The sequence below is a fragment of the Pezoporus occidentalis genome, unplaced genomic scaffold, assembly GCF_034315485.1.
Source record: "Pezoporus occidentalis ecotype Australia unplaced genomic scaffold, CSIRO_AGI_Poc_V1 ctg265, whole genome shotgun sequence".
Taxonomy (NCBI): domain Eukaryota; kingdom Metazoa; phylum Chordata; class Aves; order Psittaciformes; family Psittacidae; genus Pezoporus; species Pezoporus occidentalis.
The window spans coordinates 567,028-593,883 of NW_026914556.1; the positions used below are offsets into that span (position 1 = coordinate 567,028).

A 26,856-nucleotide genomic window follows, 5' to 3' on the forward strand; every position below is an offset into this window, starting at 1 on the left:
CTGCCTGTCACTGCCACCTATGAACCGAGGTGAGGGGGTCACTTAGAAACAGTTGGAGTTCTTATCATTCCCTTTGGTTTTCTGTTACCCAGTCTCATTCATTCCTGTTGTGTGCTATTTTCTACAAGAGCTTCTTTCTCTTCCCCTCCTAAAAATAGAGTTTTTCTGAGAAACTGCTAAAACCAAAACCTTCTCATACTCAGAATAATAGAATGGTGTCCAATTCTCTAATCCCCACAAGTGTCTTAGTGAATACCTCAACTCAAGGAAAGAATGATTTGGAACTGGATCCATGTATAAATCCTTAAGTAGTGAGTGTTTTCCTTAGAAAATCAGTGTATTTGTCCTTCTTTACCTATCTATACTTCAAAAGAAGCTGAACATTTGGATGCTTCATTTATTTATTCCTGCCTCATCCTGGACTCTGTTTTATGCCATGAAGTGAATGAATTAATCAGGGTGAAATCAGAGTTTGCATGTTTAATTTTGTCCTGAAGGAATACTTTGACTCTTCCTGCCCCATCTATGGTCACAGATATATGTGTTGTTTACACAGGTGATGAACTGATCTGCGTCTGAAGCTCATGTGTGTAAGTTAAAGCATCTTAAAACCCCTTGTGGCAAGCCTCATTGAGTGGCTTCTTGTGACACCAAACTGAGGTCAATCTACTCATGGCTGAAATAACTTTATTTTTCAATAAATGAGCTGATTTCACATCTTTTCCTGACTCTTGCTACCTTTCCTGCAAGTCTCGGGTACACACATACCCTCTGTTTGCTCTGGAGAGGCCTCTCTTGTAATCACTGTCCCTGACACATGCTCTTCTTGTGAATGTTTGTTTAAACTCCTTGTCTTGTGGTTCATTAACCACATTCTCTTCCAGAATATGTACCCCCTGAAGTTTAGCAGACAGAAAACACTGCTAAGAACCTGCGTAGGGAGGAAAGAAAACACTAATTATTGTTTCAGAACTGTGCTGTTTGATTTATTAAAATACACTCCTTTTCCTGCCCCGGGTAAGTAAACTGTCCATGCTGAATAAGAAAGAGGATTAACAGTTCTCTTTCATTTTTTTAAAATGCAATTTAACCTCAAACCACCCAACCCCAATGAAGTCATAGGTGCTCAGGGCTTTCTCTTATGATGCTGCCCATTACACCTGCGTGGCTCTTCCCAGCACCATCGCTGTATCCTCATATCTTGCAGCATTTGCTTAGTACGGTCAGGACAGGGTTTTTGCTCTCTTTCTACAGTGCCTCAAGCAAATAACTCTCAAAAGAGTCAGCACAGAATCATAGAACGGTTTGGGTTAGAGGGGACATTACAGCTCATCCGGCTCCAACCCCCTACCATGGGCTCCAAGCCCTTGTGTCCAACCTGGCCTTGAACGCTGCCAGGGATGGGGCAGCCACAGCTTCTCTGGGCACCCTGGGCCAGCGCCCCAGCACCCTCACAGAGAAGCATTTCTTCCTTACATCTGGCCTATACCTACTCTGAGGTAACACATTTCACTTGCATCGCTCAATTACCTTGTATGTGGGTTTATATATCACTTACTCAATTAGAAGACACCAAAACCTGACTATTTGTGACACCTGCATGAAGCCGCCCCAGCTGCAACCCCTTTGGCTTGTCTGGAACGCTTCTCCTCCCCTTTACTGCCAATCTATCCACGTACAAAGGCGGCTTTCAAAGGGCAGGCACAGCACAGCCATCAAGAGCAGTTGCTGGCCAGCGTTTAACCCACCGGGGCCGGCTCTCACCACGTCCCCTCCCGGCGCCATCCCTGCCGCCACCACCTCACGGCTCGGACTACAACACCCACAATGCACCGCGTGCTCCCCCCACCGCCTCACTTCTGATTGGCTCTACCGACTGAGGGGCCTCTGCAGCGAGCCAATCCGCGCGCAGGGCTGTCCCGCGCCACGCCGGGGTGGGCAGTGCTCAGGCGCCGCGCAGGGCCGCCCGCCGCGCTCCGCCGGGCCGGTGTCATTGCCGAAGGGGACGATGTCTCACTGCAGCCGCGCCGCCGCCCGCCTGCTCGGCCGCTTCCTCCGCCGTGAGTACCGGCCCGCCGGCACCACCCCCCGAGCGCCGGGCCGCGGGCGCTGCGGGGCCCTCCCCGCTGCCTGGCAACCGCGCTCCGCCGCGGCCTGTTCCCCCCCCGCCCCGCCATCCCCGGGCCGTTCCCTCCGCTGTAGGCCGCGGGCTGTGAGGGGGGTGTGTGGGGGTGCACGGCTGGAAGCGAAGGGAAGGGGCCGGGCCTACGGCGGGGCAAGGTCACCCGGTGAGGGGAGCGCTCCGCCTTGACCCCGCGGTATGGGCGGGCAAACGCCGCGCCCGGGCCTCGGTGACCGGCGAGCTGGTGGGGCTGTGTCCCCGCAGGCGATGGGGCTACGGGTGCTGTTATCCGGAGCCGGCCGCCGCTCGTCGGGGCGGAGGGAAGGCGGGGATATGCTCCTCTAGGGGCAGGGGAGAGGAAGACCGCGGTTAAGGGTTAGGAAGAGTTCCTGCGTTGAGGGCGGTCACCGCAGGGATGGGAATGGGGACCCGGAAGAGTTGTTCCCGCTGTTGTGTCTCCGGAACTACTAAACCCTCGACGAGGGCCAGAGGAAGCTCGTAGAGTTGGATCTAGGCACTTCGAGCTGTGGTTTTGATTAGAGACCTCTTGAGGTCCCTGAATTGTGCTGTGGTTGCAATACACATTGGTAAAGTTGGTTTTGTTGTCAAGGATAAGGCTGTTTGCCTTTAGTTGTTAGCAGGGGCAGTCTGAGACTCCTGTTTCAGCTTGGAAGTTTTTATATGTGCCATTCTGAAGATAACAATAAAAATAAAATGCCTTTTTATTTGTTTTCCCTTTTCAGTGTGCTTTTTTGTGCAGTTAAAGCTGCATCTCCTACTGAAACCAGTATGGGTATGCCTAGGCACAAGAGCAGTTTCTTGGGATCTGAACTGAGGGATTGGTGCATTAATCGTAGTTCTTGCAGCTAAGACTGCATGGGCAAACTTAAACCTACCTCATTTTGCTGCGCACATTGTGTTTTGTCCAGGTGTGATGGTAACTTACAGGTCTGGGTCTACTAATGTGATCTGACAGCACTGTAAGCTAAGCTGTTCCTGTGGCATACCTACCATCATCCCCTGAGGTGTCCATTCCTACCTCTTGTCCTCCATGAGCAGAAAGCTGTATTTTCTTACTGTACAAGTTCTGCCAGGTCAGCTCTTTGAATTGACTCCCCTAAGAATGGGTTCTGAGGGAGGGGAACAGATGGGAATGTAGCATCACAGTCTAGCTTAATTTGTACTCCCAGCAAAGCTACTCTTGGGTGCAGTTTTATGTGTTTAAAACCTCATGTTGTTCCATTTAGAAGTAGCAGTATTCAGGGAAGACTGCTTAGAATGACTTGGGGGGTGTAAAGGAGAAGTAGTAGTGTAAGTGGTTCAAGAAGTGTTCTGTTTGCAGCAGTTCATGTCTTAAAGAAACCCTGCAAGAACCCTTCCAAGTTCTTCATTGGAAACCTTTGTTAGTTTGATACTCTTTACAAAGCCTTAAATTTGGACTTTGTAGATATGTTTTTAGTAGTAAATACTTAATATCTGCTTCCCTTGGTGATTTAAAAGCATGAGTTTCTAGCGTATTCTGTTGCAAGAGATGCAATATCTGGTTTTGTTGATTCTGAAGGAAACATGAAGGACGTGTATCCCTAAGGTTCAGTTCAGGAAGTTGTGAAAACATAGTATGAAGTATGTCAGTGCTTTCTCAAAGGTCAGTTCAGAGCACTGATTGTATATGGACAGAGTCAAGCAAGACCTGTGCTGGGCTATACCACACTTTGAAAAGTCTTTATGGGCACTTTAGCTGTGATTGGAAGAGTCAGGATTAAGGATTTTATGTTCTGAGCATGTTAGAAATCTTTGGAGAGCTTGCAGATTAAAAGATTACAGTAAATTATGTGAATAACCCTGGCAAAGAATTGCTGCAGAAATAACAATCCCACCTGAAGGATTTGTTGGTTGTTTCTATGTCAGCAGTGTAGTAAGAGGGAAGCTCGCAGCCCTTTAGCTTCACATGTTCTTAGTGGGGTAGGTATGGGGAAAAACAGTCTGCTGGTTACAAGAAATAGTTGATTTGTGCTGTAAAGACCATATTAATTTCCTCAAGGACCTGCAATTTCACTGAGGTGCTTCACTTTGTTCCAGCTTCAGAGATCTGGGAGAAAGCTGTTCTTTAACATGCCATTGTGTCTTCTATGGACCCTGTAGCCGATGATGACCATTGCAGTAGAATCATAGGATGGTTTGAATGAACCTTAAAGCTCATCCAGTTCCAGCCCCCTGCCACAGGCAGGGACACCTTCCACTGGAGCCGGTTGTTCCAAACCCTCTCCAACCTGGCCTTGAACACTGCCAGGGATGGGGCAGCCACAGCTTCTCTGGGCACCCTGTGCCAGCGCCTCAGCACCCTCACATGGTAAAAAATTGCTTCCTAATATCTAATCTGACTCCTCCCTCTGTCAGTTTAAGGCAGTTTAAGTCCCTTGTGCTGCCACTACACACGCTTATAAAAAGCTGCTCTCCGGCTTTCTTGTTGATCCACTTTAAGCACTGGAAGACTGTTGTAAGTTCTTCTCAGAGCCTTCTCTTCTGGCTGAACAAGTCCAGCTCTCATCTTGTCTCCAGAGCAAAGGTGCAAGGAGTGGGGATTTTTGATTAGGAAAGAGAGGAGTGTTGAAAGGGCTGTTTTTCTCTGAATGTCATTTCCTATTAGTTCCAGTTTTGTTTCAATGTGGTAGGTGTAGCATAGTCATTGCATCTGTCCTTTCCAGCCTGATTAATTAAATTCCTCAGTTCCTACCATGCTCATAGATAGGGGTTTCCATAATTAACAGGAATTTGGCAAGAGAAAGATGAGAAGAGAGAGGCCAGGGAGCGATACCTGGAAATCCTCTGAGCACATAATCCTCTTAATCCAAAGAGTAAAATATTCTGAGCAATCCCTCAGTATCATGAAAACCTCTTTGTGAATAAGGATCAGCTTCTCCTAAAGTAACCGCTGTCTTTATGGCTGAATTCTGTAAAATGGTTTGGGGAGGGGAGGGAATTATTCAGACATAACTCTGTGTGTGTTGATATCGGCTTGATAATGACAACTAAAACCTAATAAAGAACTAGGGTGGGAAACTCCTTGTGGAATGTTCTTGTTAATATCAAGCTTCTTGTCATTAAACTCTGACATTTCCTGCAGCACTTTGGTCTTTGCCAGACTTTAAGTGTCTCTACTCTTCTGTAATGTCAGAAGCTGTCCAGAACTGTTTCTGTTCTGTCCTCTTCAGGCCGTGATTTTGTAGGTGGAGGAAGAAGAAAGGAGATGGTCAGAATAATGCAACTTGAACATGTACAAAATATTGACAGGATTTCTCAGAAATAAACTGAAGGACTGTAACTGGTGGAAAATAAGGGAAGGGGGGAAATCTGTGTGTGGAAAAAAGACTTCTTGGCATTTTAAGTAGAGCTTTTTAGACCTCAATCCTTCCCTGGTTTTCCCCAGAGCCTCCAGTTTCCCCATTTGTATTGGAGCCTATATGATTTCTAAGGCTTTCTGCTTTCCTGACATAGGTAACGGAAATGAAAAGTATTTCCCTTCATCTGCAAGTTCCCTGGTTATTTCAGGGAGTAATCAAGGAAGAATTTCACTTGTTACTTTGAAAAGTAGCAACGTAGGTATTCACTCAGGTCCTCCTAGAAAGGAATCTTTGCTGCTTCCCCTTACTTTTATATTGAGCACCCTCAAATGCTAGCTCAGCTTTCAAACTCTGCTTGCTTTTTGGGGTGGGCTGGTATAAATGTGGGTAAGAGGGAGGCACTTTGTTGGGTTCCTGTCCATAGCTCTAGGAAGTCTTGCAAGAAGTCCTGAAAATAACAGGTAGTTTCAGTGAGGAAGAGGTTTAGCCTTGAATATCTGTACTGTCATGTGGCTTGCACAACCTAAATAAGGTCGAGGTTAGACTAGATGACCTTTAAAGGTCCTTTTCAAGCTGAACTATTCTGTGTTTCTGTTAAATATAGCTTGGGTTGTATGTTTTAAATGAGATTTGTGCTTGGGAAGTGCCTGCTGCTCAAGGGTTGCCTGAAAGCTCAGTGTAAACAGTATTTACATTCAATGAGTGCTTTAAAATAGCTTGTGGATGGGTCAGATTTCGTAGTAACATGTAAATTCATGTTTGGACTTCATTATAAATAATAGGGTGGCTTTCAGGCTATTTAATTGTAATGCACAAGTTAAGGCCATTCTCAGAGCTGCAGATTGTGGGGTTTCTCTTAGAAGCAAATGTAGGTGCATTTTCCTCCTGTATTGCAGAGAGCTCTGGGCTGTGCTGAGGCCTTGTTCCCTGGAAATACCAGAGCTACTACCATCAGCCTGTCTGTCTCTTAGTTTCTTCCAAGGTTTCTTTGCTGGAAAATGTTTGATATACAGTCTCATACCCCTTTGCTAAATTTAGCTCTTCCTTTTCAAGCCTGTCTTGGGACAACAGGGTTTTGGTATTTGAGCACTTTTCATATCTATTTGGTTGTCCTGTACAATAGATGAAAATAGGTTCTTGCCACAGTGCATTTGCTTGTAGTTACGTAGAAGCTAAAGTACTGGAAAGCCAAGATAAATGCATCTTGTTGTTCTTAGAACTCCTTTAATACCACAAAGCACACAAAGTAGAACAGGGATGGGGCAGAAGTGAAAGGATTGCCTGAGAAAGATTATCCACTCTTTACTAAAAGTCTATAACAGGCCTTTGTTGGACACAGCAATGTTATGTCAGAACTCTGATATGACAAAATAAGGCATTTTCTCTCTGATTTGGGGTTGGTAAGACTTGTCCTTATGCTCTAGGACTTCATCTGGAGCCTGCACCTTTGTCACTTGGCCTGTAATTTAGACGTGTGCATTAAAATAGCATCAGCAGTGAGTTTGGCTTTTACTGGTTCATGGCTGAAGAACAACAACTTTTTTTCCTTCTTTTTTTTTTGTATTTTTCCTTTTTTTTCCTCCTGTCTGGTTCTAGCAACATGCTTTTGCACTTGGGCACCCAGATTCAGCCTAGGAAAAGCAATTGTGTGAACGGGTGTTGGACACTGTAAAGTGGCATGAGCTGGTGAATGAAGGTCCTGGCTGGAAACTGAAACTTGGGTTCTATTTCTGGCTCTTATCTGCTGTGAACTTAGGCATGCCATTTCCATTTCCCACCTGTTTCTTTCTCATCTTGTATCCCTCTTAATATTTAAATAGCCAGCTGTTTGTACCCAGGACTTGCTGTTTGTGCCACGGAGAGCAGAACTTCTTGACTGATGGATGCCCTTGCTGTGCTGATAACTGGGCAAACCTTTCTGCTTCAGACAAGTGCTATGAGCAGAAACACAGAGCTGTGTCATGTCAGTTTAACACACACCCCCCCCCCCCCAAACTCACACATCCAGGCCAGAAAATGCAAGTTGATATGCATATGTATATATCTTAAATATATTGCTTCATAAATGCGTGTCCATGCTGAACTGCCTCTCTCAAGACCGTAAACAGCTCAAGCCTATAGCCAATCTTTTTTGAACCAGCCCTATTTTATCTGAACCAGGACTCTTCAGTAACATAAGAGGTACATACAAATTTCAAGAGTAAATCCATACAAAGCTGTGTAGAATTTAATCTGTCTTTTAGTCATCAGTGCCTTTTTTTCCCCCTTTTTTTTTGGTACTTTGATAGCGTGGAAAATGCTCAAGAGCTTTTTATCCTTGAAAACTGTATTTCTATAGTCTTTTCAAAACTGAGAATTGACAAACTTGAGCTTTCAGAAACATATTTGTGCAAGGTTATAAATATCTGAAAGTAGATGTGGAATGGACAGCTGAACTGGGCCTGTAGAGTTGCTTTTATGATAAAGAGAAAGGTGTAGCACAGACACTGCGTGTAAAATACAGATTTGAATTAGTGTTGCCTGTCTATTCTTTGCCTTTGCAGGCACATCAGAGGGCTTTCAAAACATGCACTTCTGGAAGTCCATTGGGTGTCCTGCAAAGCATTGCTGTTGGTAGGTCATTGCTGTAGCAGCTTCTCAAGGTGATCATCCTCTGCTTACCTTGGGGTTGGGTTTCACTTGGTCACATCTCCATCTCTACAAAGGGGATCATCGTCTGCTTTCCTCAGGGTTGGGTTTCATGTTGTCATAGAATCATAGAATAGTTAGGGTTGGAAAGGACCTTAAGATCATCCAGTTCCAACCCCCCTGCCATGGGCAGGGACACCTAACACTAAACCATGTCACCCAAGGCTCTGTGCAGCCTGGCCTTGAAAACTACCAGGGATGGAGCATTCACAACTTCCCTGGCCAATCCATTCCAGTGCCTCACCACCCTAACAGGAAAGAATTTCTTCCTTATATCCAATCTAAACTTCCCTGTTTCAGTTTTAACCCGTTACCCCTTGTCCTATCACTACAGTCCCTAATGAAGAGTCCCTCCCCATCATCCCTATAGGCCCCCTTCAGATACTGGAAGGCTGCTATGAGGTCTCCACGCAGCCTTCTCTTCTCCAGGCTGAACAGCCCCAACTTTCTCAGCCTGCCTTCATACAGGAGGTGTTCCAGTCCCCTGATCATCCTCGTGGCCTCCTCTGGACTTATTCCAACAGTTCCATGTCCTTTCTACAAAGGGGATCATCACCTGCTTTCCTCAAGGTTGGGTTTCACTTGGTCTCATCTCATGCTCAGGAGAGATTGCCTGGATGGCTGGGATCAGGTAAACTGATGCCCTGCTCTCCTAACCAGCAGCCCAGATGTTTCTCTGCTTCTTTTATGTCCCCTCTGCTGGAGGCAGGCTGCTGTTTGCCAGTTATGCATTTGAATGGCTTGGTGTTGCAGCTCAGGGCACTGCAGGCTTGCCTGGAAAGGCTGAGGTGTTGGCCAAGTACGAAGACCATACTGTGCTGTCTTGTGTAGCTGTAGCTCTTTTGGAATAGAATTAAAGCATAAAAGCAGCGTATCATTAAAATTTACTTGGCAAAAGTACTTGCGGAAGAGTGCTGTGGTAGAAACGCGTATACATGGATCTTAAATGTTCTGCACTTTTTAAATACCCCTTTGAAATTATGTTATTACAAAATGTTTATAAATAGAAAAAAATCCCTCCTTTGTAAGTACGTGGAACAGTCCAGGGAGCGGGATTCAGAATCTTTTTTGCTTCAACTTCACTTTTTACTTCCTTAAATCTGAAGTGGTAGTGTTCTAAAGGAGCTGAAAAGGTATTAAGTAGTGCTCTGGTATCAGTTTCTGTATTAGGATTGGGCCCTCCTGTATTCACTCTAAGCACAAAACACTGTTTTTATCAAAAACACTTGCAGGGAGTAAATCAGTTCTGATCCCCTCAAAACTCTGGTATTTGAAAAAGCATATGGACATGAATATAAGCAATGTGTGCATCCTTTTTATACCAGAAGACCTCTTTTTCCTCCTTATCTCAAGCTTCGGTGACATTCTCTGCATTACTTTTTTTAATTACTTGATGTCCACATCTTTCCCTTCAGCAGAGATGCAGTCATTCTCCTTGTCTCCCTGATACCAGCATGCATTGTGCTCTTTTTCTGTAGTTGTGTTGTTATGTTTTGTGTTTCAGTATCAGAGCTGTAAGAATTACGTTGAAAATCATTGTATAGAAGCATTCTGGTGAGCTCTTTCCTCACAAGCCCAAGTGATGCCCAGGCTCCTGTGGCTAGGCATCCACTGGAAAAAGGTCTCCTGCTGGATGTCTTGCTTGGCATTAGGTTTCGCCTGGCCTGAGGGATCGTCAGCCTCTTCAGTATCCTCTCACTGGCTAGTATAGACTGTGCCACACTCATGGGAGGTGTAACATGGTACCAATGTTGTAACAGCCTCTGGGATATAGGGATTTTAGTTCTGCGTTGTCACTTTGTGTGGAGTTTCTTAGAGGACAGAGAATGGTCATTTGCAAATGAAAATAATGGTTAAGAAGTTTCTGTCTGTTGTTTTTTGTGATGAATTCTGATATTAAGTACTCAATATGAGAAATACCTGGCCTGATTAGGAAAGAAATTCATCACTATGAGGGTGCTGAGGCCCTGGCCACACATTGACCAGAGAAGCTGTGACAGCCCCATCCCTGTCAGTGTTCAAGGCCAGGCTGGATGGGGCTTGGAGCAACCTGCTCTAGTGGAAGGTGTCCCTGCCCATGGCAGAGATTGGAGCTGGATGAGCTTTAAAGTCCCTTCCAACCCAAACCATTCTATGACGCCTAGCAAACTGTTATATCACACTGATAGAGTGATCTGCGGGTGTTTAATGACAAGCACTGCATGCAGCTTTAAGAGCTGCTTTTCCGAATATGAGCTTCTGGATCAATTCATCTTTTGATATAAGCATTAATATATATTTACTTACTCCATAGGATGGTTTTGACTAACAGAGCAGTGAATTAATGATTTGCACTCTCATTTTTTTTTCTCTCCAGTGCAACAGAATGGTGTACGACACTGCTCCTACACGGCATCAAGGAAAAACCTGTATGTTAACAAAAATACAAAGGTTATCTGTCAGGGTTTTACAGGCAAACAGGTATGTATATAAAGGATTTTTTCTGTCACCCTTTCAGTTCAGAAAGTTAGTTGGCTGAAAAATGTAATAACATAAAATGGAAGCCTTGGGTGAGATGGTTTAGTGTGAGGTGTCCGTGCCCATGGCAGGGGTGTTGGAACTAGACGATCTAAAGGTCCTTTCCAACCCTAACCATTCTATGACTCTATGATATGCTGACTTTGACTGTGTTGATGGGGAGCTGAAAATCATGATCAGGAAGGTCCCTTCAGCAGTGTCGTTTCCTTTCTCTGGTCCAAATGGACACTCATATTCAGTCATACTAGGTATTTTTTAACTTGTGTACAAGCTTAAAACTTGGTTTTGAGTCACCTCTATTGTATTACTTTTATTTCTTGTTCTTCCTGCTGGTCTTCAGCCTTTTTATTGTATCCACCTGAAAGGGTTTCTTTGTAAAAGGAGTTTTGCGGGAACCTACAAAAACTATCATTTTAGAAGTGCCTCTTTCACAAATGCCTTTGAATGTCAATGCCTATTAGTTAAGTTTCTGTTTTTATTTCAGGATACTTAATAGTTTTCTTACATCCCCTCTTTTACACCTTTGCAAGGGGAGAAGGCTGCTTTTACTACAACTCTCAGCTAGTCATGGATGAGAGTGCAAATTTCTTTTATTTCATTACAGTGTTCATCTGCCAGGCTTGATATGGGAAATAAAATGTGGCTGTTAAGTCTGCAGGTGTATTAGGAACACACAGCAAAATCACTTTAGTATGCAACCACAGTGCTCTGATTTAAAAGAAAAAGCATAGCATATTCTGGATGCATTTAAAACATGATACACTCTTTAAAATAAGTGATGGTATATATGTAGTGAAAGCTTCCCTTGTTGTAAATTTGAGTGCCTTCAGAGTTACAGGTAACAACAACTGCTTGTGGTTCATTTTGTTTGCTATTACATGCCTTTTAACTTTACTTATTTTCTCTCTCATAGGGCACCTTTCACAGCCAGCAGGCGTTGGACTATGGCACCAATCTAGTTGGAGGAATTTCTCCAGGGAAAGGGGGGAAAACTCATCTCGGTCTGCCTGTGTTTAATTCTGTGAAGGAGGTAATTTGCAGCAGTGACTGGAGGGCAAAGAGTTTAATGCTGCTGACGGGCTTCTTATGTCACTGCTTACACTGAAGAGACATTTAGGCCATAGATGTCACTGTGCATGGAGTGAAGTAGAAGCCTTGTAAAAGCGGGAGCATTCAGTGTGGTCAGCCATGAGTTTGGCTTCCACTGTGAGGTTGATACACTTATTTTATGCATGCAACTAGTTCCTCACTGATCTTGGTGTGTATGAAGAATTTTTAGCTAACTGTTACCTAAGGCTCTGAAGACAGGCTGAGAGAGCTGGGCTTGTTCAATCTGGAGTACTGAAGGCTCCAGGGAGACCTTGGAGTAGCTTCCAGTACCTAAAGGAGCCAACAGGAAATCCAGAGGGTGACTTTTTACAAGGCATGTGGGGGTAGGACAAGGAGAAATGGCTTTATACTGAAAGAGGCTAGGTTTAGATTAGGTGTTGGGCAGAAGTTCTTCCCTGTGAGGGTGCTGAGGCACTGGCATAAAGTGCCCAGAGAAGCTGTGGCTGCCCCATCCCTGGCAGTGTTCGAGGTCAGGTTGGACACAGAGGCTTGGAGCAGCGTGCTCTAGTGGAAGGTGTCCCTGCCTGTGGCAGGGGTTGGAACTGGATGAGGTTTAAGGTCCCTTCCAACCCAGACCATTCTATGAGTCTGTGATTCTATGATGGTGTTCAAGGGGCAGATCCTATCCAGCCAGTGGTTCGTTCTCAGCTCCTTAGTTGCACACTGTATATCCCATTTTCACTGGATTTAACACTTCCCTGGATTATAGTAAATTAATCCATAACAGTTTACTTAATTTATGCCTGTGAATGGATGTATTTTAATAACCAGTTATCACATGTTCTCTTCAGCCCCACTAAATACTCAGTACCTTTTTTATTATGTCCATTGTAGGCCAAAGAACAAACCGGTGCTTCTGCCACTGTTATATATGTACCTCCTCCGTTTGCTGCTGCTGCGATCAATGAAGCGATCGATGCAGAAATGCCCTTAGTTGTTTGCATTACTGAAGGTATTCCCCAGCAGGATATGGTTCGGGTTAAACACAGACTGCTTCGGCAAAGTAAGACTCGACTAGTGGGTCCCAACTGCCCTGGAGTCATCAATGTAAGTGACTTCTGGATTTGCTCCAAGGCTGAACCATTCTTAGTGATGGTTTGAGTGTTCCATCTGACTTCTCCCACTCTTTCCTTAGCCTGGAGAATGTAAAATTGGTATCATGCCTGGTCACATTCACAAGAAGGGAAGAATTGGTGAGTTTTTGAATATTTATGCATCATCTAAAGCTAAAGTATGGTGCTCTGGTGTTCTTACTCATGAGGCTAGTTACATCCTGCCCTGAAGACAGTTAACACACTGTATAGCAGCTTGTACGTCCTTCAGTTTGTGAGCGAACTTTGCCATTATCAGTTCTGAAAGCCTAAATATCAGTCAGTCAGCCATAGTAAGCACTGAGTTCTGGTGACAGAGGCAGAGCAATTGGAAGTTTCTGCAGATAATGTCATTGACTTAATTTTCTTAACACTCTTCTTTGAGGATACTTCCATTTATCCTTGGGATTTGAGAGCACTAAGCCCTCCAATGCTGTTTGTTCCAAAAGCCTGGCTCCTGAGGACTAAGGTCCTACACCTATAGCGAGCTCAGAGTTGTAGCAGAAAGAAGAGATTACAGGCAAGTTTATAACATGATAATTTGGACAATTACACCATGATGGATGGGAGTGACAAATGTACCCACTTCTGAGACAGTGCTATTAAGGTCAGAAAGGCAGTGACTTGTTCATAATCATATGTTAGTTACACACACTGTTGCATGCAAGTCTCTTGCCCTGACTTCTGTTGGTTCCTTGTTCTAAACTATGGAAATAACAACTTGATTATTTTAGAAGTAATGATGTTCAGGAGGTATAAAGAAAATTCTTCCAAAATAGGTTTTTGTACTTAAATAGAGCTTCAGAAACACTGTTGTCAACAGCCCACACTGCTGCTATCTGTCAGGAAGTAACCAGGTTAACTCGAGCACAGTACCCTTTCCAACATTACCACTTTCTTGATGAAGAATGTGTTTCCTGTGGGGAAAACCTGTTCAGTGCTCTTGAACTATGTACACTCAGTGCAGTTTTTCTAACACAACAAACTATCTTTGCTACTTCACCACTTCTGACATGAGAATAAGCTGTACCTGTTGAATGCTGGAGGATGCATTAACACTGGTGTTACACCTCCAGCTTTCAGAAGTACCTATAAATCTGGAACTGGAAAACCAGGTGACTGCAGTTACCTTTATAGATACCATCAAGGCATTGCTCTGTGACTGTAAAAGTCAATGTTAACTGATGTTGCCCTGGTCTCCCTTCCAAATCAAAGTCCTGTTCAGTTTTTCTAAGTATCTACAAGAGATGCTTTGTAGTCACAGGATACTGCAATCTGAACGTGTGAAGAGCATCAAGTGTGAAAGAAAACGTGAAATCCTAAATCCAGGTGCTCCCACCAATGCTGGAAATGGTTTCGTGGTGATCCAAGGACCAGGGAATAAATATGTAACTTTGCCATCCTCCCAGCCTCGTCTAACACTGTGACCTTTGGTGATGTGCTCCCCAGCTTTCTATTACTGGAGGTGTCCAGGAATCATTTGTTAATTTTGGGATGCAAGCTATAAATATAGTCTTTGGGCCTTTATCTGTAGCTTCTCTGAGGCAATCTGATCTTGATAGTAAACAGGAAGCTCTTTGCAAACATAGCAAGGAAAAAAACCTTTGCTAGTAGACATCTGAGCTGTCCAGCAGTATAAGCCTTTGATAAAACCAGAGTTACTAGTCTAGTGGTATACTTTTTCTTCTGTTTATGCAATATACTTATTATATTCCTTCTTAGATGGCTTGAAGTAGATGGAAGGCGATGACCTTTTCTGTTTTCCCTTTTTGTAGTACTAACAGAAATTTTTACTTGGAAAAATGACCAAAACCCCATGCAAATATTTTGCCCCTGATCTAGGCTGTGTATTACCTTCCATCCTGAATTTAAAACTGGGGTTGTGGTCTCTTGTAATACTGTAATGGAGATGCTGAATGTGTTATTGTAGAGCAGTGAGCTGCAGCAACATACACCTTAATAGTGGTGACTTTCATTGTGCAGTGTGTTTCTGTTCTGAAGGATCTCTTGTGTGCCTGGCCGTACTGGAGATGGGATTAATACAGGATTCTTTTGTTAATTGTTGGGCTGTTTCAAGTTCAGTGCATCAGCTAATTGCATACAAGACAAGATGTATATTCTTCTGCTTTGTTTGCAGGTTTAGTCTGTTGACAATTAACTATCCAAAATGCCAACCAAGAAATAGGATAGACAGAATCTGACATAGAGTTTTCATGTTCTGGAAAACCTGGCATCTCATGTTCAGTTTATTTAAGTGATTTTCATTAATATAAGACCAACTGCCTCTAATCATGCACTTAACTATGTTAGTGTTAAGTTTATCACCCTTTCTTTCCTGAAGGTATTGTGTCAAGATCTGGAACCCTGACATACGAAGCTGTCCATCAGACAACGCAAGTTGGATTGGGGCAGTCCTTCTGCGTTGGTAAGTTTCCTCAGCCTGTTACACCTGCACTAATCTGCTGCTGCTTTACAGGAAGAAATCCAAAGTAATGTCTTTTTGCAAGCATAGAAATTGCTGAATTCCACTTGAGAACTGAGATCCCTGTGTGCTGTGAAGAGTATAACCCTTCTCCGTTACCATTTCTGCATCAGATTAATAGAAGCCTAAAGCAAGAAATTTGAACAAAGAACTGCCAGCAAACATGATGGCAATTTGGAAACAGGTTTTCCAAAGAGGTTTGATATTATAAAGGGGTAGGGCATTCTGAGGCATTTAGTTGGGTATGTTAAGTAAATTCAGTTTTCTTACAGCAAGATTCTAGAGCTGGGCTGTTGGTCCTGCTGTGTCTTATACAGAGCCTCTGTATAAAGCATCATATTTTGCATATGGTTTGAAAGGTGATTACTCAGATACCAGAGCTTTCTGTAAATTGTGTGGGTAGATATTTCTAGCAGGAATTTAGCATATTCTGACTTGGGAAAAGCCATCAGAGCTGCCCCTTTTATGTGCCTTTGGGAAAGCTCTTCATACTGAAATTTACTTTGAAGCTTTTATTGTAAATGCAGCATCATTATCTTCAGTCAATCTTCTTTTATTTTTTATGGTTTTAATTCTTTTTCAGGGATTGGAGGTGATCCCTTCAATGGAACTAATTTTATCGACTGCCTTGATGTCTTCCTGAAGGATCCTCATACTGAGGGGATCATATTGATTGGGGAAATTGGAGGAAATGCTGAAGAAGATGCAGCAGCATTTTTGAAAGAAAATAACTCTGTAAGTCTTCAGCAACTTGCATCCAGGCACCTTGGTAGTTAGCCAATGTTTTTGCTGTGTCAGAGAAAACTCAGTTCAATCTCTCCCTTCTACTTGCAAAGAAATCAAAGTATACTTCTATTAAAGAAAAAGGGTTGAAAATAGGATCTTTCTCCAGATGAAATCTATCTGGAGAGCAATGTCATCTTTAGATTTTTAGTTCTGTAATGATATTAGGAGGAACATTCTGTTTCTTATAATATGCATGGCTCTGTAAGAAACATAGAATCATGGAATAGAATACTTGGGGTTGGAAAGGACCTTAAGGATCATCCAGTTCCGTCCTCTTTGCCATGGCCAGGGGCGCCTCACGCTAGACCATGTCACCCAAGGCTCTGTCCGGCCTGGCCTTGAGCACTGCCAGGGATGGAGCATTCACAACTTCCCTGGGCAACCCATTCCAGTGCCTCACCACCTTCACAATAAAGAACTTCTTCCTTATATCTAACCTGAACTTCCCCTGTTTAAGCTTGAACCCATTACCCCTTGTCTTATTGCTGCAGTCCCCAGCATCCTTTCAGCCCCCTTCAGATACTGGAAGGCTGCTATGAGGTCTCCACGCAGCCTTCTCTTCTCCAGGCTGAACAGCCCCTACTTTCTTAAGCTGTCTTCCTACGGGAGGTGCTCCAGCCCCTGATCATTCTCGTGGCTTGCTTCTGGTTTGTGATCAGGAGAGAAAGCATTCCATACTCCTCAGACTCTTGGTTCTGTGTTGTCTGAGGTTTCTACGTGTTTGATATATTTGCCTGGCCAGTTTATATTGAAAATAAATACATAAACCTGCCATCTGGAATTGCTCCCCCATGTAACAGGATCTTTGCTTTCTTCACAGGGTCCGAATGCCAAGCCTGTAGTGTCATTCATAGCTGGTCTGACTGCTCCTCCAGGCAGACGGATGGGTCATGCTGGAGCAATCATTGCTGGAGGAAAGGGTGGAGCTAAAGAGAAAATAGCAGCTCTTCAGAGTGCTGGTGTTGTTGTCAGCATGTCTCCTGCTCAGCTAGGTAGCACCATCTACAAGGTTTGTTGCTTGGGAATTGGTATATGTGCTCATCCAGCTGCTTTTGGGATTGGGAGTGCATCTTTTACCTAGATACCCTGCAGCTCTGAACTTAAACGTAAGAACCGTATTGACTGAACAAGCTGCAGTTATTACTTAGATAAAGGCAACGCTAAGTGGGCATATTATATGAAAGTCAGCAGCAAAGTAGGGATTACATTTTGCTTTAAAGTGTCACAACTTGTTGAATTCTGTTTTCTGGATGTAAAGAACCTAAATTAGTTTAACATATGAAAACACTCTTTGAAAGCAGGGCATTTGAGGTCAGAGAGCCTTGGCATGGAGGTCTCTCTATGTTAGGTACTAAGTCAGAATTGTGGCTGAATATATACAGCTGAAAAAGTTATGTATGGAATAGGATTACTTGCTTTTTTCTTAATGCATATCAGAAAAAAGGCATTGCTTCACACCTAAAGACGTATAATTCACCTGTGCTAGGTACTTCTTTTTTCCCTGTACCAGCTGTATAGTACAGCATCCTCCTAGGCTGCAGTGGGATTTTTCCCTTCTGTTGTTTTTCCTTTACTACAATGAAAATCTTGGATGCCTCCATGGCTTGAGTCCTTTACTGTTAGGATGCAATTGCAGCTCTTACACAGAATTAAGTGTTTCTCAAGCCTGTTGTGCTATGCCTGAGAGCAAATGTTTCCTTGACAGCAGTGCAGTCACTGACTGTAGACTAACACTACTGGTTTTTCATAGCTGGTTTGTTAATGTGAAGTGGGAGAACGCTTATTCTCCTTTCTCCAGTATGCATTTTATATTTTAGTGTTTAATACTTAAAATCAGATTTGCTAAGATAAATACAAAGTAATTTAAAATGAAATAGTGATAAAGTGGTTTATTTCCCTCCCCCACTGGTTATGTCTGTGTGCTGTTTGCAGGAGTTTGAGAAAAGGAAATTGCTGTAAGAGAAGACACTTTGGAATACTGTCTCCAAGACATCAGTGCAGCACCTGGCTTCTGCTTATCTTTTGTCTGCTAATCTTCAGTTGCCCAAAGGACTGACACTGGTCTATGAATTTGACTTGGAAGCCATAAACCTCCTGGCTAAACCTGTTTTGATGTCTCCTTGGTTTCAGACATTATCACCTCATTGTAAATCCCAGCAAATTAATAAATCTGCTAGTAAATCTGATTCATCTGTTGAATTCCTGAAGCAGAGCCATTTCTTCCATCAGCATAAATACTCTTTTGTAACCTAAGCACTGCCTGTTTTTAAGGTAAAGTCACTTCTAGCGATGCTTTTAAGGATCAAGGCACTGACTTTATGCAAGTATCACACTTGGCTTTATTTTTACAAAATCCAGTCGTACCTGTTTGTTGCTGGCAGTCATGTTTGTTTGAACACTAGGCCAAAGTTTCCGTCCATTAAACCAAAGCTGCTGGATCTGAAGGGGTTGCTTGTTGATCCACGTAGCTGGATATGCCTGAAGTCCAGACTTTCAAGGCTGGTGAGCCATGCACAGTGTAGTCCTCTACTGGCAAGGAATTCTGTTTGTTGTGTGGAGAGATGGAATTTTTATTCCCCCAAATGAATCTCATTTCCCTTGCAAATATATATTTACAATTGTCTGTAATGATGAAAATGATACGGTCTTTAGATTACATTACTTACAGTTCCTCTTTAACTAGGATTGCATTGCTTGTGTGTTCTGAAATCCTAATAACATTGGGATGTTATGGAAGAGAATTACTATTCTCTGGAAACGAATGTAATAAGGTAACTTTCTTGTTAACCACTCCCAGCACTGTAATGGAAAGCCCTTTTTTTTTTACTGTGGAAATAGCCCAAGCACTGTGTCTCTAAATGAGTGTTCCAAGTTTTATCGAGGTGGACTAAAGCTGGGATTGCTTTCTTTATATAGAGGACTGAAAGTTCATGTAACCTGGCACTTGTCTAAAGCTAACCTTGTGTTCCATAAAGGTGCTGTTATGAAAACCTGTCTCGTTGTTTGTTTAAAACTGGTCTTAGTTTTCTTAATCTAATGCCTGTGGAATTTCTCTTCCTAATGCAAGCAGTAGGCAGGTACATTAATAACTGTCATTTACCATTCCTAGAGGTAAGCCCTGACAAAATGCATAGAAGGACATAGCTACTGCTCTGAATGTGTGTTAATACACTTCACATACAGTCAGGCATCAGTCAGATGGTACAGGCCTTAGGACACAGAGACCAGATGCTGTATTAGATTGGATTTAAGGAGGAAGTTCTTTAAGGGTGGTGAGGCACTGGAATGGGTTGCCCAGGGAAGTGGTGAATGCTCCATCCGTGGCAGTGTTCAAGGCCAGGTTGGACAGAGCCTTGGGTGACATGGTTTAGTGTGAGGTGTCCCTGCCCATGGCAGGGGGGTTGGAACTGGATGATCTTAAGGTCCTTTCCAACCCTAACTGTTCTATGATTCTGTTCTTCACCTTGGAATGATTTACTGAAATGAACCTGGCATCCTGAGGCTGGATGGCTGAAAGCAGTATTGAGTGGTAAATCATTTCATAAAGCCTGTGATAACAGGAATTTTCTTGCTGGGTCTGCTCAGTTTTCTGGTGGTGCCTGATTTAAGCTAGAGCAAAAGGACTGAGGGGTGCTCTGTAACTAGAGAAACAGCAGTGCTGACACTCTCAGTCTGCATGAGAGGGCAGTTCTTCACCAGTGAATGCTGGGATGTTGCAGCCTAACTTCTTATGAGCCTGCTGATCAAATTAACTCACCGTAGGCCAGGTTGGATGGGGCTTGGATCAACCTGGCCTAGTGGAAGGTGTCCCTGCCCATGAAACTAAATGAGCTCTAAGGTCCCTTACAGCCCAAACCACTCTGTGATTCTGTATAGTGGCGGGCATCTTTAAAGCACTTCTTTTGAGATGGGTGATGCTTCTTGTTGAACTGCCTGAATGTTAAGCATTGCCACCAGTGTTGTAACAGATGACTTTCCAGGGCAGTTTTGGTGTAGTAAGTTTCCTGCTTAGGGATTGCTCCTCAGAACCTCTTGCAGAGGCACCAGTGGTCTTACAAGACAGCCATAAACCCTAATGATCATTGCCTTTTGAAATCTGAGGGTGGGTTTGCAAATGTGACCTTGATTCTAATGCTTGTAGTGGTCATTTGGTCTGCATCAAGGCAGCTGCTTGGTTCTGTTTGCACCTGGAGAAGCAGTCTGTGCTAGCCTGGAACTGAGCATTCCCTAAGGATGGAGAAGAAGCCTGCCCACCTCTGACAGAAAGGCTTAGTTTTCTCAGTTTCCTCTTTGCTGCCTAGAACCGTGCACTTGACAGATATCATCCGAGCCTCTCGCATTGCTACTGACAGTGTCTGTTGGAAAACATTCACAGCTGTTTAATACCATATGTACTTGTGAATAAATATTTTGAGTAACCCAATCTGGAAAATTGTTCATTCCTTTATGTTTTTAAAAGCAAAAGTTAAGTTAGTGTTGAGCCTTCAACCTGCTGCTGCTTCACCTCTGAAGTCATTTTTTATGTGCAAGAGAAGCATTGCCAATGTTACTGTTTGAGTTCTCATAGAATCACAGAACAGTTTGGGTTGGAGAAGACCTTAAGATCATCCAGTTCTAACCCCCTGCCATGGACAGGGGCACCTCACACTAGAAAAGGAATCAAGTTTTATGGAACTGTCCTTTTTATCTTGATCTAGACTTGGCAATGGTGTCTGTGCATCAGTGCACTTCTGAGGGATACATTCTAGATGTTCATTTTGGTCGGGGAGAATTCACTGACACACTGATGCTATTGAACAAAAAGAAGAGGCTGTAAGTCCACTTCATGCTCTTTTCCTTTTCCTGAGCAATATTTGTCTTCGAACAATACCTACTGCTCTCACTAGTAGGTGCTCCTTGAGTTTGGTGATACAAGTAACTCTTTTTGAGGCTGACTAGGAAGGCCTGTTACACCCCATGAATACTGTGCCTTTTGTGTGTTTAGAATGTATTCATACCTGTTTTTTTTCTGCTGTGTTGATGCTGTTTTGTAGGATGAATTTTTGTTATGGATTATATTAGGGGAAGACAGTGGTAAGTTATTCTACATACCTTTGTACTTAAAATGATGAATCTCTGTCCATTGCAGAGGTTATGGAACTGGGTGATCTTAAGGTCTTTTCCAACCCAAACCATTCTATGATTCTATGCCCTGACCTGAGATCTGAGTAGGGATCTCATATCCATTGTGAACTTAAAATCATAGAATAGTTAGGGTTGGTTCGGAAAGGACCCCAAGGTCACCTAGTTCCAACCCCCTGCAGCTCAACAATGGAAACAATAGAAAATATGGATGCCAACTCATCTGATCAAATAAGGTCTCCTTATTGCACTGGAGGTGAAGAGGGAAGGAGAAGCTGCTGAAGGATGCTCAGCTCTACATTCCAGTGTCAAGATGTTCTTGTATGGGATTATGGAGGTGAATAGTGGTGGATTCTTTGATCATCATTGTCATAGTTTCTGAAGTCCATCCACAGTTCTTCCACTCGTCCCATTTTTTGGATGTGCTACTTTTTGTAAGCTCTTAATAGTGTAGAAACCATGGACTTCAGCATCACCTGCCTTAATCATTTACTCCGTTTACCATCACCTTTTCCTTTCCGTCCCAGCTGTGTGTCACTGGTCAGGGTTAGATTGAAGCTTTTCCTAGAGCAGCAACGTGCGGGTCTGATGATCCGGAGCCTGTGGTAACTTCTGAAGGCAGCAGCAGGAGGAGGAGTTGTGCTGCTGTGGATTCAGGGGGCTGCCCCTCCCGGAGCCTCTGTACAGGGCTGGGAGTGCTGAGGCAGCCCCTGGCTTTGTAAATCATCACCGAATGGTTTGGGTTGGAAGGGACCTTAAAGCTCCTCCAGCTCCAACCCCCTGCCATGGGCAGGGGTGCCTCACACTAAACCATTAGTTAGGGAGGGGTTAAACTGTATTTCTGCAGGCCTCAAATCCAGATAGTTCACTGCTGCTTGAAGCACCCAAACCTCCTCATTAAAAACAGACTTACCTTCTGCAGCAGCTATGTGATCTCAAAGCAGAAGGAAGAGCTCACTTTCTGTTTACACCAACCACATAAATTGATAGACCTGGGAGAAGAGATGTTTTTCTGTCCTATAATCACTAACCCACACGCAGCAGTGTGTTTGTGCTGGGAGTAGGTGCAGTAGCCTGTAACGATGTCTGTGCTGTGCAGATATGTAATTAAGGGTCCCTTAAAACCTGTTTCGCGGCTGTAAAAGACAACACACCAGATTTATGGTTCTCAGCACATCTGTAACGTGACGAGGTAACGTTAAAAATACCCCAACAAACCCAGCAGCCTGCGAACGTGGTTCTTTCCATGCACGGTTTTGCTCTCTAGGTGGCAGCTTTTGACACTAAAACACGGGTTTGGTTCCTGCTCTGAACCCATAAGGCTCAAAATGTGCTGGAGAAATAGAAGATGAAAACAAACCACTGTTACTTTATTCTTTCTGGATGTTGTATTGATTTGTGATCATACCCTTTTATGCGAGTTGGAGAGAGGTGGTGAAGAACATACCTGGTTTTCCTCCTTGTGTTTTCAGTGTGTCCGTGATGTTGCAATGTCTTGCTTTACAAGCTGGTATGAGTAATGTCTGAACTATGTGGCTTCGGGACCTGCCTTAGAGCAATACCTGTCCTCATTTAGACATGGGCAAGAAATGGCTGTTTCTTTGAAGGCTTAGCAATTCTGACTTCTCTTCTCTTGATTTGCTCGCAGCCCAGAAAGCCAGCCGTATCCTGGGCTGCATCAAAAGGAGCGTGACCAGCAGGTCGAAGGAGGTGATCTTGCCCCTCTGCTCTGCTCTTGTGAGACCTCACCTGGAGTATTGTGTGCAGTTCTGGTGTCCTCAACATAAAAAGGACATGGAACTGTTGGAACAAGTCCAGAGGAGGCCACGAGGATGAGCAGGGGACTGGAGCACCTCCTGTATGAAGACAGGCTGAGGAAGTTGGGGCTGTTCAGCCTGGAGAAGAGAAGGCTGCATGGGGACCTCATAGCAGCCTTCCAGTATCTGAAGGGGGCCTATAGGGATGCTGGGGAGGGACTCTTCATTAGGGACTGTAGTGACAGAACAAGGGGTGATGAGTTAAAACTTAAAAAGGGGAAGTTCAGGTTAGATATAAGGAAGAAGTTCTTTCCTGTGAGGGTGGTGAGGCACTGGAATGGGTTGCCCAGGGAAGTTGTGAATGCTCCATCCCTGGTGGTGTTCAAGGCCAGGTTGGACAGAGCCTTGGGTGACATGGTTTAGTGTGAGGTGTCCCTGCCCATGGCAGGGGCATTGGAACTGGATGATCTTAAGGTCCTTTCCAGCCCTAACTATTCTGTGATTCGATTCTATGATTTTACTCAGTTGTATGAGGTTGGAGGGCAGAAGAAGGGGAGCAGAGCTTGGGCTGTTAGAGAGAAGGGAAAGGAATTGTCAATACTAAAAGGTATTTTAGTTACAACAGACAAAACCCCAAAACACCTCAAACCCAACCAGTGTGCAGTAAAACATCCCTATGAAATACTCACCAATTGCTGACAGCAGCAAGAGGTGGAGCTCCTTGAAGAAAAGCATCTCCCACACCGCTGTGTCCATCAGGCTCTGTATGCTGAAGGTACCCAGGGCGAGGGGTGAGCAGTGCCATAAGGAACTGGAGCTCTCCTGCTTCTCTAGAGTCAGACTGATTTGGTTCTAGAATTCACAGCCTGAAGGACTGGGTCTTGCTCAAGGTCATCCCCTCCTTCCTTGTCCTGCTTTCAGAGCACAGGTCTCACTGTTAGCTGTAGCTCTGGCTGCAAGGAGAAGCAATAGGCAGGAGATTCAGTCTCCAATCACTTCAGGCATTTAACTGGATGTATTTTATTTATCCTTCTGTAGGCAAGTGTTATGTTTGTTCAAGACAGGTGCTACAGAGAACCATAGAATCATAGAAGAGTTTGGGTTGGAAAGGACCTTAAGACCATTCAGTTCCAACCCCCTGCCATGGGCAGGGACACCTCACACTAGACCATGTTGCCCAAGGCTCTGTCCAACCTGGCCTTCTTTCCTGCAGTATAGACAAACTGGGAGTAAATCCAGCAGAAGCTTCCTAGATGCCTAGACTGGTTCCTAGACGTGTTCCTAAAGCATGGAATCTGAGGCAAGATCTATATCCATCTCCGGAAGTTTAGACACATGACAGAATTGAATGCTTGGGGAACACATGAGAAAGAAGGCAAGGCCAACAGAACCTCCGAAATGGTTTGATCATCGATCTACATCTGATCATTGGCATCTACTGATTATAACAGAAACTTAGACACCCAAAGCACACACGTTCACACCTCCATCCCTTCGAGGCCAGGTTGGATGGGGCTTGGAGCAAGCTGCTCTAGTGGAAGGTGTCCCTGCCCATGGCTGAGGTTGGAACTGGATGAGCTTTAAGGTCCCTTCCGACCTAAACCAGTCTGTGAGTCTGTGATACATGGAGACAGCTCCATCAGCAGGACAACTCAGTGGCTCTATCTGGAGCTAAGGTCCTTCTCCTCTTGGCCAAGTGACTTCCCCAACTCATGTTGAAAGTTCCTGCCAGACCACATTTTAAAGGCCACCTGAGTTTTCCTTCTGGTGTCAAGTTTATACCATTTCACTCCGTATGTGCTGGGTTTTCCTCATTCCTGACGCGTTGAAACACAGCAGCAAACCCGTACTTTCCAATTTGTCCTGTTTATGGCACAGCCCATTTCTGGTGCAGAAACAGTGCTAATGGTTGATTTAATGTGTCTTTTATAAATCATTTGAGACCCCTGGAATCTGATTCCTGTACGGGGGATGAAATCATACAGCATTAACCCACTCGCTCTTGCCTTGATGAAAAACAATATGATAAGAAGCCTTTGTTTCAGCCTGGAAATTGTAATTGAATTGTGAATTTTATAGCAGCAGCCTTCAAAAAATAAACAAGAATTAGTCAACTAAAGAATTTGTGCCCATGTGGATCAGATTTACAGTGAGATTTGGTGGGGAAGCCGGTGTACCCTGGGTAGGGATCATCGAGCAATCTGAGAAATGAAAGAGAAAACCCCAAACCCTCATTAAATGAGGGTGCTAAAGAGCTTCAGAAGAAGAAGATGGACAGCAAAAAGAAGAAGCTCTTTACTGTGAGGGTGGTGAGGCACTGGAATGGGTTGCCCAAAGAAGTGATAAATGCTCCATCCCTGGCAGTGTTCAAGGCTAGGTTGGACAGAGCCTTGGGTGACATGGTTTAGTGTGAGGTGTCCGTGCCCACGGCAGGGGCTTGGAACTGGATGATCTTAAGGTCCTTTCCAAACCAAACCATTCTATGACTCCATAATTCTATGAATGGTGTAGGGGAAAGGCGGTTGTCTGTATTTACTGCTCACCTACTTAATGCAGCCTAGGTTGAAGCACAGGACAAGATGCTTGTTATTTATTAACTCTGCTTATGAGAAATAGGTAGAAATTGGTTTATGTGAGGCACTTAATGAGGGTACAAAACAGGTTGCTCATCCACTGGGAGCTTCCTTATAACCCTGCCAGCCCAAGAGTGAAGGTGTTGGCTGGATCTGCACAGCTATGTGGGTATCTCAGGGCATCCGAGACATCAGGACGCTGTTAAGATTCAGCTGGACAGGGTGCTGGGACATCTGGTCTGAGTCATGCTTTGCCTAGAAAGGTTGGACGAGATGATCCTTGAGGACCCTTCCAACCTGGGATTGTGTTTTATGATCTCCTGCACGATGTTTTGTGTCTTGTCAGCCTTCCTTAAGGCACTTGAAGAGCTCTACCCTTCTCTTCTCTCCTTAACCTTGACCTCAGCTTTCCCAGAGGGAAAGCATTCCCAGATACCTCCAGACACCTAAATGCCACATTGTCAACTCAGACAGTAAGATCCCATTTGAAGTTTTGCCAATGAAAAGTGAGGTTGGGTCAACACTGCATATTCTTAAGGAGACTTTAACATAAACCTTTGGTTCATGCTCAAAATCAACTCACTCACAAGAAGTCTCTTGAAAATGCTCATACCCATATATTTGGGATGCTCCCATTCTGCCCTCAGCCCATGGGGTTCTGCAATCCTCCTCACTACATCACTGTCCTGCAGGCAGGGCTGAAGACCCTCCCCTTACAGCTTCATGGCTGATGGCTGGAGAAGGAGCTGTTACTCCTTGCAAGTTGTGTTCTAGATTGCCACACAAATATACATCATTGTGCCGTGGGATGGCAAGGGTATTAAATCTGATCATACAGTTAGGGTGGGTGGCTGTTGTAAATCAGCCCCACCTGCCTTCTTGTGGTGGGAATAGGATCAGTGGTTGTGGCAACAGTTTGTATAGTTGAAAACCTTTCCTTTTGCAAAACAAATCCTTAATACTTTGCCGATTCATTAATGTCCTGCCTATTTAATGCTTTTTAAGAAGCCAAACACATTGTCCCCTTGGAAACCTGCATTGTCACGTCAATAATGCATCAGAACAAACATTTGGAGGTTGTTAAAAAGGGGAATTACTTCATCGTAGTGAAAAAGCAGAAGAATGAGAACAGCTCAGCTGAAAAGATTGTGTTGTCAGGTCTGATTTAATGCGTGAATAATGCTAGCGGGATGGGGAGAGCATCTTCTCCTGGATAGATTGTTTTTATGCTGTTGAGTCTGTGTGCTGGGATTTACAGCTTGAAAATA

The 26,856-nt window shown here is 44.0% G+C and overlaps 1 protein-coding gene and 1 long non-coding RNA gene across 2 annotated transcripts; one reads left to right on the top strand and one right to left on the bottom strand.

Annotated features, from left to right (window-relative positions):
- Positions 1-1,901: 1,901 nt before the first annotated feature.
- SUCLG1 (succinate-CoA ligase GDP/ADP-forming subunit alpha) lies at positions 1,902-19,127 on the top strand. The gene is made up of 9 exons (XM_062624324.1): positions 1,902-2,060; positions 10,508-10,611; positions 11,582-11,698; positions 12,613-12,825; positions 12,914-12,971; positions 15,211-15,294; positions 15,935-16,086; positions 16,958-17,146; positions 18,070-19,127. Exons 1-9 carry the CDS (start codon positions 2,009-2,011, stop codon positions 18,094-18,096), a joined length of 996 nt encoding a protein of 331 aa, XP_062480308.1. The 5' UTR covers positions 1,902-2,008; the 3' UTR covers positions 18,097-19,127.
- On the bottom strand, positions 7,999-8,983 carry LOC134166572 (uncharacterized). Its single transcript, XR_009965918.1, has 2 exons — positions 8,708-8,983; positions 7,999-8,116 (listed from the first exon to the last, which is right to left on the bottom strand). It is a non-coding gene; the product is annotated as an uncharacterized LOC134166572 (long non-coding RNA).
- Positions 19,128-26,856: the final 7,729 nt, after the last annotated feature.

Excerpts from the sequence above, each read along its gene's own strand:
- SUCLG1 (XM_062624324.1), top strand. The coding sequence starts at position 2,009 with ATGTCTCACTGCAGCCGCGCCGCCGCCCGCCTGCTCGGCCGCTTCCTC. Across the intron at positions 11,699-12,612 it reads TGTTTAATTCTGTGAAGGAG|GCCAAAGAACAAACCGGTGC; the intron begins GTAATTTGCAGC and ends TGTCCATTGTAG. Across the intron at positions 12,826-12,913 it reads ACTGCCCTGGAGTCATCAAT|CCTGGAGAATGTAAAATTGG; the intron begins GTAAGTGACTTC and ends CTCTTTCCTTAG.